The following is a 13,628-nucleotide window of genomic DNA, read 5'->3' as shown; positions in this document are numbered from 1 at the left end:
TGTGTTCAATAAAGACATGAAAACGTATCATTGTTTGTGTGTTATTAGTTTAAGCAGTTTAAGCTCTATTGTTGTGACCTAGATGAAGATCAGATCAAATTGTATGACACATTTATGCAGAAATCCAGATATTTCCAAAGGGTTCACATACTTTTTCTTGCCACTTTACGTCCTCAGGGACGACAGTCTCACAGCCAGATGAGCTCAACTGAATGGCCCAGTCATGAATTAGACTACCTGACTGACATTCCCCCCCTTCAACGCCTGCTGTGAAGTGTGTGTGTGTGTGTAGAAACCCCTCCACCCTTTAATTTACAGTCCCCTGTCTGCCTTATTGCTCATCCATCACGGAGAAATACAGTCTGAGGCAGTCGGAGATGGGGGAGTCGAGGCCATTGATGGTGTGTCACTGGCGTTTAGGGCAGCTTGCAGGACAGGCGAGGATTGGTGAGTCACCAAGAGCACGACTAATTGATGACACGAGTACAACCCACTGGGCACACCATGTCATTTCAATGTGGAGAACTGGGTAATATTTGGTAGATATGTTGATCAATGAGATTCCAACCTATTTTCACCCACTCAAAAAGACAGCCACAAGTTTATTGAATTACCAAGATGTTATCACTATGCTTTCAATTATCTAAAAGTACAACAAAGTTCAAATGGGAACACGATGTCAGATCTTTTGTTTATTTACACCGTGCTTGATCTAATAGCACAACCTGGATTGCAGTTAGTTGAGATTACATTAAAGTACATGGTGCAAGTGATCAATGCCGTTTGAGATTCTGTGCAGATTATTATAGCAATTGTGAAGATCTCCACAGACCTGTGACCCTGAACATGCATGCTTTCATAAGACATTTATTGTTACGGTAAACTCAAAATGTGGCCATGGATGTGTTACTCATTTTAAGGTTGAGTAAATACTGTTACCTTAGTTTGTAAAAGATAGCCTTAACATTAGGCTATTTACTGTCTTACAAAAGTAGCATTGAATTGTGTTTGGTTGACCAAATATCATCATTTACAGTGCATTCAGAAAGTAATCAGACCCCACTTTTCCACATTTTGTTACGTTACAGCCTTATTTTAAAAGTGATATAATTATTTTTTCCCTCATCAATCTACACACAATAATCCATAATGACAAAGTGAAAACAGGTTTCAAACAGAAATACCCTATTTACATGCACAACCGTTCAAAAGTTTGGGGTCACTTAGAAATGTCCTTGTTTTTGAAAGAAAAGCACATTTTTTGGCCATTAAAATAACATCAAATTGATCAGAAATACAGTGTAGACATTGTTAATGTTGTAAATTACTATTGTAACAGGAAACGGCAGATTTTTTATGGAATATCTACATAGGCGTACAGAGGCCCATTATCAGCAACCATCACTTCCGTGTTCCAATGGCACATTGTGTTAGCTAATCCAAGTTTATCATTTAAAAGGCTAATTGATCATTAGAAAACCCTTTTGCAATCATGTTTGCACAGCTGAAAACTGTTGTCCTGATTAAAGAAGCAATAAAACTGGTCTTCTTTAGGCTAGTTGAGTATCTGGAGCATCAGCATTTGTGGGTTCGATTACAGGCTCAAAATGGCCAGAAACAAAGAACTTTCTTCTGAAACTCGTCAGTCTATTCTTGTTCTGATAAATGAAGAAAATTCCATGCCAGAAATTGATTTGGAAAGGCACACACCTGTCTATATAAGATCCCACAGTTGACAATGCATGTCAGAACAAAAAACCAAGCCATGAGGTCAAAGGGATTGTCCGTAGAGCACTGAGACAGGATTGTGTCGAGGCTGAGAACTGGGGAAGGGTACCAAAAAATGTCTGCAGCATTGAAGGTCCCCAAGAACACAGTGGCCTCCATCAAGCTTAAATGGAAGAAGTTTGCAACCACCAAGAGCTGGATGCCTGGCCAAACTGAGCACTTGGGGGAGAACGGCCTTGGTCAGGGGGGTGACCAAGAACCTGATGGTTACTCTGAGACAGAGCTCCAAAGTTCCTCTGTGGAGATGGGAGAACCTTCCAGAAGGACAACCATCACTGCAGCACTCCACCAATCAGGCTTTATGATAGAGTGGCCAGACGGAAGCCACTCCTCAGTAAAAGGCACATGAAAGCCCGTTTGAAGTTTGCCAAAAGGCTATTAAAGGACTCGCAGACCATGAGAAACAAGATTCCCTGGTCTGATGAAATCAAGATTGAACTCTTTGGCCTGAATGCCAGGATTGAGGGAAAGATGAACGGAGCAACGTACAGAGAGATCCTTGATGAAAACCTGCTCTAGAGCACCCAGGATCACAGACTGGGGCGAAGGTTCACCTTCCAACAGGACAACGACCCTAAGCACACAGCCAAGACAATGCAGGAGTGGCTTCGGGACAAGTCCCTGAATGTCCTTGAGTGGCCCAGCCAGAGCCTGGAATTTAACCCGATCTAACATCTCTGGAGAGACCTGAAAATAGCTGTGCAGTGATGCTCCCCATCCAACCTGACAGAGCTTGAGAGGATCTGCAGAGAAGAATGGGAGAACATCCCCAAGTACAGGTGTGCCAAGCTTGTAGCGTCATACCCAAGAAGACTTGAGGCTGTAATCGCTGCCAAAGGTGCTTCAACAAAGTACTGAGTAAAGGGTCTGAATACTTATGTAAATGTGGTATTTCAGTGTTTTGTTTTTTAATAGATTTGCTAAAATTCCAGGGGTCTGAATACTTTCTGAATGCACTGTATCTACTGCTTGAATAGTTCCATCTGAGCCACTGTCTTAATCCTATTCTTTAACTTTTAGTTTTGGTTGAGATGGAGACCTGAGTCCAACATATCATTTGTTAACTTGTGGAAAAGTTAATAGGCTCTTCAACGTATTGCGAAAGTGATATTGAATTGTGTTTGGTTGTCAATGCAACCAAATATCAACTTTTGAAGGAGATGTATCTTCTGCTTGGATAGTTCCATCTGTGCCACTGAGTCTGCCTTTATTTCCAGTTGGTCTAGAAATGAATAATGTATATGTTGGATTCACTTATCCATTTGAACCAAAAAGCTAAGGTAAAGAATAGGACTAAATATAGTCAAACTTTAAATGCACTTTAAATACAGTTTGATTGGATTTAATCCTCTTTTTCAACTTTTGTTTTTGGTTGAGATGGAGACGTGAATCCAACATATTTATTATTAAGTTGTAGATTCCATTTGAAATCAACCAAAACTTGAAACCCTATGGCTATATGTATTGTCTATTTAGTTGAATCCTGGGCTGAATTTAAACAATAGCTGTTGATGACTTCCCAAATGCTATATAGGCCTAAATAGCATCATTGATGATATAGGATTGCTATAGTATGGTTACATTTCATTTGCTTTGTTGAACCTACTTCAATAGCAACAGTGAGTCTATTAAGTGGAGATTTCTAGGCAATCATTCTCACGATAGCACATTGGTAGTAATGAGTGACAGATAGAAAAACTAAGCAGGGCTGGGTTTGGTTAAAACCCTGGATGGTTGACTGAATTAATAGCTGTAGGTAGATCAACTCTCCAGGAGGAGGTGCTGCCCTGCCTATTGTTTTTTTTCTTATAGTGGATATTATGTTGAAGATCTGACGTTGTTTCAAAGGTATAAATTCAACATATTTCATACAAGGTTTGTCTATGTTAAAATGTGCTTACCATGATGACATAATCCTGTGGTTGAAATCTTACCCTCAAAACAACAGTATGTTGATTACTTTTTTCAAATCCAATGTATTTTCCACGTAGATTCCATGTCACAATACTTTGACAAATTATGATGAAACAATATTGATTCAACCAGTTTGTTCCCAGTGGGAAGAGTCACCTCGCTCCTTCCCACACAGTGCAGAAAATACCACCGGCCTGGCGCCTGCACTTGCTGGCTTTGGTGATCACACCACAGGCCACATGATGTCTGAATCAAACAGGGCTCTGATGGCGCCAACCAGCCTCTATGAGGCTGTTACTCATATCACAATGCTGGAGTTATAACGAGGAAGAAGGGATGCACCCTGGCTGGGAGAGGAGTAGGGTGGGGTGGGGGAAGGAGGTTAGGACTGAGTAGGGTTGTGGATAGGGGGAGTGGGGCGGTGACCCATTCAGACAGACCATAATAAAAATGTCAGCGCCACCTGTCCTCCATAACTCGTCGGCTCTCTGTCGTCACTTTGAAGTTAAAGGGCGTCAGTCGGACGTTGATGGTGAGGGCGAGCGAGGGAGGAAGTGTTGCTCACCTTACTACTGTCTAAACACAGCGGATGACTAAGCGTATCAGTGATGGAGCAGGGACTGAGTCAGAGGATTGCCAGGGTCTTAACAACATAAATAATGATGATCTCACTCAGGAAGGGGAGGAAAAGAGAGGAGGGGAGGTGAGGAAAAGAGGGTAGAGAGGAGAAGAGAGGAAAGGATAAGAATGACAGTGAGGAGAGGAAGGGAAAGGAGAGGTAGGAAATGAAGGAAAAAAGGAGAAGAGAAGAGTGGAGAAGAGAGGAGAAGAGAGGATAGGTGGGAGGGAGGGAAGGGTTGAGGCAGTGACGTACTGTACCTGCTCAGGATTGTACTTGGAGAGGACTCCTTCACCGTGAAACTCCTCCAGAACATCCTTGAGCTTCTTGGTGGAATCTGAGAAAGAGACAGGGATGAGAGAGGCTTTATAAACCTCATAATTTAGTCATTTTGGCACCAGGCGTGTCATTTAGGGGGAAAGTGCTGCTGGATGTGATGATTGTCTTTTGGGCGCTAGCTGTATCTGAGAGGAACATCCGGGTAGATGATGAGGCAAACATTTCACAGAGGTGAAAATAAGTTTAGCTAATTAATTAAACAAATAGACCAATTATGCCAGGAAATTTCTTTGGAATACAAAAAACCCTCAGAGCAAACATTATCTGAATGTATTATCTCTGTGGAGATAGACTGGACACCCCACTCTCTCTTCTCTTTCTAATACAAGAAATAGCACATTAAATAATCTCAGATTCAAGAAATATAGACCACAGAAATATAATAGGTTGGATAATCGCTCTATTCTCTCTAGTACAAAATACCTTCAAATATACGGTATAATCTCTGGAGTTGGTGTCACGCCCTGGCCATAGAGAGGGTTTTGGTTCTCTATTTTGGTTAGGCCAGGGTGTGACTGGGGTGGGCGTTCCATGTTCCTTTTTCTATGTTTTGTATTTCTTTGTTTTGGGCCGAGTATGGTTCCTAATCAGAGGCAGCTGTCTATCGTTGTCTCTGATTAGGAATCATACATAGGCAGCCTTTTCCCACCTGTGCTTTGTGGGATCTTGTGTTTTTGTAGCTGCCGGTGAGCAGCACAGAACGTCACGCTTTGTTTTCGTCTGTATTGTTTTGGTGAGTTTCATACAGTATTTATTAAACATGTGGCACTCTAAGCACGATGCCCCTTGGTCTACTCCTTTAGACGAACGTGACAGTTGGGTATAGAATTAGGTCTATGGTTTGCATGCCTCACACTTTCTCTCTAATATGCAGCAGTCCAGTTCGTGTTAGGATGAGCTGAGTAATTTAGATTTGGAAAAAACATAGATAAATTATGCTAAGTAAATCATCTTTGTGGAGTGAGGCGGGACCCGCACTCTCTTCTCTCTAAAACAAAGACCAATGAGGTGTTGGGTGATCTGAGACTGACTGACTGACCAGGCAGGGTGTGAGTCACAGGGACCAGGGTAGGGTGTGTTCCTACCGGCCATGGGTAATAGTGATTTACACCCAGAGATGCTAATCTCTCTCAGGGCTGAAAGACGCTACAGGAGGCTTCCCCCAACCAGACCCAGAGATAACCTGTCCTCCTCCCAACGCCAGTTCCGTCATACTGAGGCAAGGCAGGGAATGCAGTGTTAAACCCTTATCTAACCAGGTGAGTTGACTTAACGGCGTCCACATGCTTCCCATCCAAAAATGTTCGGAACAGGTCATGCGTATGTTATGATGACATTTATAAAGATTTTCTCGAGGCAAGCTGAAGTCTACACCCCTTCATCGGTGATTGGCCAACAGTAGGGATCATTTACATGCACATTTTTTGACTTGAGGAATACTGCACCAAACATCTTACGTCAAAATTAATGGCAAATTTCTTGAGTTATCTTAGATTAATTCTGACTATTTTGAGGTGCATACTGGTTACGGTGTCTCAAGATGGACAAACAGTACTATTGCTGCTTTTTTTTCTTGTTTTCCAAGGTCTGTTAAGGGAGTATGCGAGCACACTCGTTTGGTTCGCAATACATGCCTCCCGCATTTGCTGACACGCTCCTCCCATCTGGCAACTACCAACCTGGAGAGTGGAGGAGGGTTGTGGCAGGGGACAACAATCTCCAAGAGCCAGGGAGACTCTCATTCCAGGGTGACACGGCTTGCAAGTCAAACAAGAAACAAGCTAAGGGACTTCTTCCTCTCCCCATCTGGACATGTGCCATGGCAGGAAGACATGGTTCGGAAAGGACAACTCATCCCAAGGCCAGCCAATCATGCAGAATAGGCCTTTGTTTGGACTGCTCACACACACACACATTGATGGATGCACAGACTCACACAGTACTTATTTCTTGAACTTTGAGCTAAAAGGTAACGTTTAAATCTTGTTAATACAATTTAACTTGATTCTATGATGTCTGTGTCCATTCATTTAGATTGAACCGGGTCACACAAGTAGAACAAAGCCTGTAAAGTCTGTGGCACACAGCTCTTCTCAATCTTCTCAGCACTGGATGTTCAAATAGAATGCATTGAAACATCTTGTATTTAGATGAAGAAACATAGCTATTTCTGCACACAAAATTAAACCTTTATTATGCATATCGTCTCAAAGTAAACCACAATTCAAAAGTCTCTGCTAAGAACATACATGTAAATAACGTGTCAATGAAATATAATTAGTGTCTGAGTGTAGATACAAATATTCCTGAACAATAGTACAAATGTGTCTGAAACAGATGTAAACAACAAAAGTTGTGTAGAATAAAATGAAAGTGTCTAGTGTCTGACTCCTGAGATGTCTGAACAACAACATGTTGTTCCATGTCCTCTTCTTGAAGGTCATGCCCAAACTCATGCAGCTGGTGATAGCTGATTTCATGGATGAACTATATGTGCCAGGGCCTTGTGGAGAGGATGAGAAGAGGGGGGAATGAGAGGAGTGTCTGTGGAGAGGAATGTGCATGGTGAGGAGAGGAGGAAAGGGGACAATAGAAGAGAGAAAAGGGGATTAGAGTATAGAAGGAGAGTCTGGTGGCTCAGTGCATGATGTTCTCCAGACCTTGAGATCTGTCTTCAATCATTTGCAATGCCTTTGCGAGAGATGTGTCAAGGGCTGAGTCTGCAGCTCTTTTCTCCCTTCTTCTCACACCCCTGCTACTTCTCCTGCTGATCTGTGGCATTGGTGAGGAGCAAGCCAGTGGAGTAGGTCTTGGAGGTGGGCTCAGGATAGAGCTTCCCAGGTCCTGCATGGAGATGGTTTCCCATTCTGCAGCTCAGTGCAGGAGATGGGCTGGGGGCCGATGACCAGTCAGTGCAGAGGGCCGGTGAACAGGCAGTGCTTGGGCGCAGAGAACAAAACCTGGTGCGGTCTCCATTCCCTGGTGTTTGTACCTTGAAGAATGTAAAAGCAGAGGGCTATTTAGTACACATATCCAAAACGATCAATGAAAAACATATAATTAACCGAGACAGACTATGTTGCAAACGTTTGAGCAGGGTTGAATAGGACTTTGACTTCGGTGCTACCAATGTGGGAAGCTTATGCTTTTATTTCTATGTTTGATAAAAAAATTAAAGACCTTTAGTTTAGCTGGTTGGCTTGCTTTCTCTGCACGAGTATGCGGCTAGGATATTGAACCGGACAAGTAGCTAGCCCAGCTGGCTAGCTATTGTTAGCAAACATTGCTACTCTTTTCCTCGACTACAATAGAAAATACTACAACATACCTATTCCTCTGGTGAACACGGCATGTTGCTTTCCATCTTGCTCACTTCTCTATCTCCTCAGCCAAGCGATGCTCGAAGTTGTCATCGTTTGCCATGTTGAATCCACACCGAGTTTTCGGGAGTAGAAGAAACTCGCATCACCCCTACAGTTGACCAATCACTGACGAAGGGGCGTAGTGTCACGGTTAGGCCAGGGTGTGACTAGGGTGGGCATTCTATGTCCTTTTTTCTATGTTTTGTATTTCTTTGTTTTGGCCGGGTATGGTTCTCAATCAAGGACAGCTGTATATCGTTGTCTCTGATTGGGAGCCATACTTAGGCAGCCTGTTTTCCTTTGGGTTTTGTGGGTGGTTAATTTCTGTTTAGTGTTGCTAACCTGACATAACTGTTTGGCTGTCGGTTTCTTGTGTCTTTGTTTATGTGTTCTCAGTACAATAAATTCATGATGAGCACTCAACACACTGCGCCTTGGTCTACTCCCTGCAACAGCCGTTACACGTAGACTTCGTCTACCGAACTTCAGCTTGTCTCGAGAATTGTTTTGGGGTGCACGAACAACCCCAAAAAAACTTGTGAAGAACAAAATGAACAAAAACGTCACAAAATGTCATCATAATGTGCACAAACTGGGAAGCATGCTGAGAAGACCTTTTGTGAGCCTTAAGGGACATTTTTGGAGTTCATTTCCTGCAATTCTTCACATTTTGCCATGGGGTGGAGAGAAAAATGTGCAGTTTTATAGATAATTTCCTGCAATTCTACACTTTGTCATACAGTTGAAACATTGTTGCAGCTTTCTAGCTAATTTCCTGCAATTCTAGACATTTTGCCATGACTTCTACACTGGCTTCATGTTAAGGCTAGGGCTAATTTCAAGGTTTTACTGCTAACCTACAAAGCATTACACGGGCTTGCTCTTACCTATCTTTCCGATTTGGTCCTGCCGTACATACCTACACGTACACTACGGTCACAAGACACAGGCCTCCTTACTGTCCCTAGAATTTCTAAACAAACAGCTGGATGCAGGGCTTTCTATTGAACTCCATTTTTATGGGATGGTCTGCCTACCCATGTGAGAGACGCAGACTCGGTCTCAACCTTTAAGTCTTTATTGAAGACTCATCTCTTCAGTAGGTCCTATGATTGAGTGTAGTCTGGCCCAGGAGTGTGAAGGTGAACGGAAATGCACTGGAGCAACGAACCGCTTTTGCTGTCTCTGCCTGGCCGGTTCCCCTCTCTCCACTGGGATTCTCTGCCTCTAACCCTGTTACAGGGGCTGAGTCACTGGCTTACTGGTGCTCTTCCATGTCATCCCTGGGAGGGGTGCGTCACTTGAGTGGGTTGAGTCATTGACGTGGTCTTCCTGTCTGGGTTGGCACCCCCCCTTGGGTTGTGCCGTGTCGGAGATCTTTGTGGGCTATACTCGGCCTTGTCTCAGGATGGTAAGTTGGTGGTTGATGATATCCCTCTAGTGGTGTGGGAGCTGTGCTTTGGCAATGTGGGTGGGGTTATATCCTGCCTGTTTGGCCCTGTCTGGGGGTATCGTCGGATGGGGCCACAGTGTCTCCCGACCACTCCTGTCTCAGCCTCCAGTATTTATGCTGCAGTAGTTTATGTGTCGGGGGGCTAGGGCCAGTCTGTTATATCTGGAGTATTTCTCCTGTCTTATCCGGTGTCCTGTGTGAATTTAAGTATGCTCTCTCTAACTCGCTCATTCTTTCTCTCTTCTCTCGGAGGACCTGATCCCTAGGACCATGCCTCAGGACTATCTGGCCTGATGACTCCTTGCTGTCCCCAGTCCACCTGGCCGTGCTGCTGCTCCAGTTTCAACTGTTCTGACTGTGGCTATGGAATCCTGACCTGTTCACCGGACGTGCTTCCTGTCCCAGACCTGCTGTTTTCAACTCTCTAGAGACAGCAGGAGCGGTAGAGATACTCTGAGTGATCGGCTATAAAAAGCCAACTGACATTTACTCCTGAGGTGCTGACCTGTTGCACCCTCGACATCCACTGTGATTATTATTATTTGACCCTGCTGGTCACCTATGAACATTTGAACATCTTGGCCATGTTCTGTTATAATCTCCACCCGGCACAGCCAGAAGAGGACTGGCCACCCCTCATAGCCTGGTTCCTCTCTAGGTTTCTTCCTAGGTTCTGGCCTTTCTAGGGAGTTTTTCCTAGCCACCGTGCTTCTACACCTGCATTGCTTGCTGTTTGGGGTTTTAGGTTGGGTTTCTGTACAGCACTTTGAGATATCAGCTGATGTAAGAAGGGCTTTATAAATACATTTGATTTGATTTATGCCATGTTAATATGGTATCTGAGTGAGAGTGACAAACAAAATCAATGGGGGCCCTGGGCACGTGCCCTGCGTACCCGGTCGGTAATTCGACCATGATAACTCCAAGTTTAGATAGCTGGGTCCACAGAATGAGTGCCTTTTGGGTCCTTCTGATATTTTAAGTAATGAAGACTTGTGCATCAAATTTTGAATTTTAAAAGCCTGCCAATTTAATATAGTGACCTTTAATATAGACCACATGGAGAATTCAATAAATCCGATTTATAATATGGTAAAGACTTCCTAAAGTGCAAAAATTCAGCATTTTGACATGTTCCTCTCTGCATCCTCTGAGACTTCCAGTAATATTTCAACCCCATTAACCCCAACATTTCACCATCATTGTAGAGCCCTAGTTATTTTGTTGCTTTCAGTCATTTCTGAAAATGATTATTTATTCTGTATAAGGTCATTAAGGTCAACTCTGTTATGTGAACTGAACTCTCATTTTAATGAGGTGAAACTTTTAATTAACTATTATTAAAATAAAACAAATAAACTTTGAACATCTAATAGTCAAATCATAGTATGGTTCTACTCTTTTTGGCAATTTTCTGGTGTTTTGTTGTGGGAAACTGAGTGAGTGGAGCATAACACATTCAACCCTATTACCCATAGATAGACAGGCTAGAAATGTTTTAACAATAAAAAATAAACAAATTAAGCTTGCATTCAATTGCCCCTCCCTGTTGCACAAAACAAGCTTCCATTTCCCATGTCACAAGGGAATTTATGGCTGATTTAAGATTAAATCCTCAACCCTGTTAAGGTCATACCTGTTATTTTATTTGGAATTAAAATGGGAAAACATGTTTTTTATTAAGTTGACAGAATGTTAAAATCAGATGAAATCAAACGTTCTTTTTCCACGAAGTTACACATCTCAAAAGGCACAGAATTTTTTGGAATGACCCAGCTGACTAGACTAACTTACCAATCAAAATGTTTTTAGCTGACATTGGCTAATTGAGTGACTGTCCGTTTTCTTTTATTTCACCTTTATTTAACCAGGTAGGCCAGTTGAGAGCAAGTTCTCATTTACAACTGCGAACTGGCCAAGATAAAGCAAAGCAGTGTGACAACAACACAGTTACACAAACAAACGTTCAGTCAATAACACAATAGAAAAAAATCTATGTACAGTGTGTGCAAATGTAGAATATTAGGGAGATAAGGCAATAAATAGGCCATAGAGGTGAAATAATTACAATTTAGCATTAACACTGGAGTGATAGATGTGCAGATGATGATGTGCACGTAGAGATACTGGGTGTGCTATTTACAGATTGGCTGTGTACAGGTACAGTGATCAGTAAGCTGCTCTGACAGTTGATGCTTAAAGTTAGAGAGGGAGATAAGTCTCCAGCTTCAGTGATTTTTGCAATTCGTTCCAGTCATCGGCAGCAGAGAACTGGAAGGAAAGGCGGCCGAATGAGGTGTTGGTTTTGGAGATGACAAGTGAAATATACCTGCTGGAGCGCGTGCTACGGGTGGGTGTTGCTATGGTGACCAGTGAGCTGAGATAAGGCGGGGCTTTACCTAGCAAAGACTTACAGATGACCTAGAGCCAGTGGGTTTGGCGACGAATATGTAGCGAGGGCCAGCCAACGAGAGCATACAGGTTGCAGTGGTGGGTAGTATATGGGGCTTTGGTGGCAAAACGGATGGCACTGTGATAGACTACAAAAGGTTTGCTGAGTAGAGTGTTGGAGGCTATTTTGTAAATGACATCGCCGAAGTCAAGGATCGGTAGGATAGTCAGTTTTACGAGGGTATGTTTGGCAGCATGAGTGAAGGAGGCTTTGTTGCGAAATAGGAAGCCGATTATAGATTTCATTTCGGATTGGAGATGCTTAATGTGAATCTGGAAGGAGAGTTTACAGTCATCAGACACCTAGGTATTTGTAGTTGTCCACGTATTCTAAGTCAGAGCCGTCCAGAGTAGTGATGCTAGTCGGATGGGAGGATGCGGGCAGCAATCGGTTGAAGAGCATGCATTTAGTTTTACTAGCATTTAAGAGCAGTTGGAGGCCACGGAAGGAGTGTTGTATGGCATTGAAGCTCGCTTGGAGATTTGTTTACACAGTGTCCAAAGAAGGGCCAGATGTATACAGAATGGTGTTGTCTACGTAGAGGTGGATCAGAGAATCACCAGCAGCAAGAGCGACATCATTGATATACTGTATACAGAGAAACGAGTCGGCCCGAGAATTGAACCCTGTGGCACCCCCATAGAGACTGTCAAAGGTCCGGACAACAGGCCCTCCGATTTGACACACTGAACTCTATCTGAGAAGCAGTTGGTGAACCAGGCGAGGCAGTCATTTGAGAAACCAAGGCTATTGAGTCTGCCGATAAGAATGCGATGATTGACAGAGTCGAATGCCTTGGCCAGGTCGATGACGGCTGCACAGTACTGTCTTTTATCGATGGCAGTTATGATATCGTTTAGGACCTTGAGCGTGGCTGAGGTGCACCCTACGACCAGCTCGGAAACCAGATTGCATAGTGGAGAAGGTACGGTGGGATTTGAAAGGGTCGATGATCTGATCTGTTAAATTTGGCTTTCGAATATTTTAGAAAGGCAGGGCAGGATGGATATAGGTCTGTAACAGTTTGGGTCTAGAGTGTCTCCCCCTTTGAAGAGTGGGATGACAGCGGCAGCTTTCCATTCTTTGGGGATCTCAGACGATACAAAAGAGGTTGAACAGGCTAGTAATAGGGGCAACAATTTCGTTGGATAATTTTAGAAAGAGAGGGTCCAGATTGTCTAGCCCAGCTGATTTGTAGGGATCCAGATTTTGCAGCTCTTTCAGAACATCAGCTGTCTGGATTTGGGTGAAGGGGAAGCGGGGGGGGGGGGGCTTGGGCATGTTGCTGCAGGGGGTGCAGAGTTGTTGGCCAGGGTAGGGGTAGCCATCCATAGAAAAATGCTTATTGAAATTATCGATTATCGTAGATTTAATCGGTGGTGACAGTGTTTCTTAGCCTCAGGGCAGTGGGCAGCTGGGAGGAGGTGCTTTTATTCTCCATGGACTTTAGAGTGTCCCAGAACTTTTTGGAGTTTGTGCTACAGGATGCAAATTTCTGTTTGAAAAAGCTAGCCTTAGCTTTCCTAACTGACTGTGTATATTGGTTCCTGACTTCCCTGAAAAGTTGCATATCACGGGGCTATTCGATGCAAATGCAGAACGCCACAGGATGTTTTTGTGCTGGTCAAGGGCAGTCAAGTCTGGGGTGAACCAAGGGCTATATCTGTTCTTAGTTCTAAATTTTTTGAATGGGGCATGCTT

The 13,628-nt window shown here is 43.4% G+C and overlaps 1 protein-coding gene and 1 long non-coding RNA gene across 2 annotated transcripts in view; one reads left to right on the top strand and one right to left on the bottom strand.

Moving 5' to 3' along the window:
* The window catches only part of dgkg (diacylglycerol kinase, gamma), a 165,132-nt gene that overhangs the window by 107,433 nt on the left and 44,071 nt on the right, over nucleotides 1–13,628 (bottom strand). The window contains exon 3 of the mRNA XM_029711460.1: nucleotides 4,582–4,658. Within this exon, the coding sequence (XP_029567320.1) occupies nucleotides 4,582–4,658 (77 nt within the window). The remainder of the gene's footprint in view (nucleotides 1–4,581; nucleotides 4,659–13,628) is intronic.
* Nucleotides 5,302–6,337, top strand: LOC115160927 (uncharacterized). Its single transcript, XR_003869139.1, has 3 exons — nucleotides 5,302–5,393; nucleotides 5,795–5,919; nucleotides 6,246–6,337. It is a non-coding gene; the product is annotated as an uncharacterized LOC115160927 (long non-coding RNA).

This window comes from Salmo trutta, chromosome 24 (genome assembly GCF_901001165.1).
Source record: "Salmo trutta chromosome 24, fSalTru1.1, whole genome shotgun sequence".
Taxonomy (NCBI): Eukaryota; Metazoa; Chordata; class Actinopteri; order Salmoniformes; family Salmonidae; genus Salmo; species Salmo trutta.
This window is presented reverse-complemented; position numbering and strand designations above follow the sequence as displayed.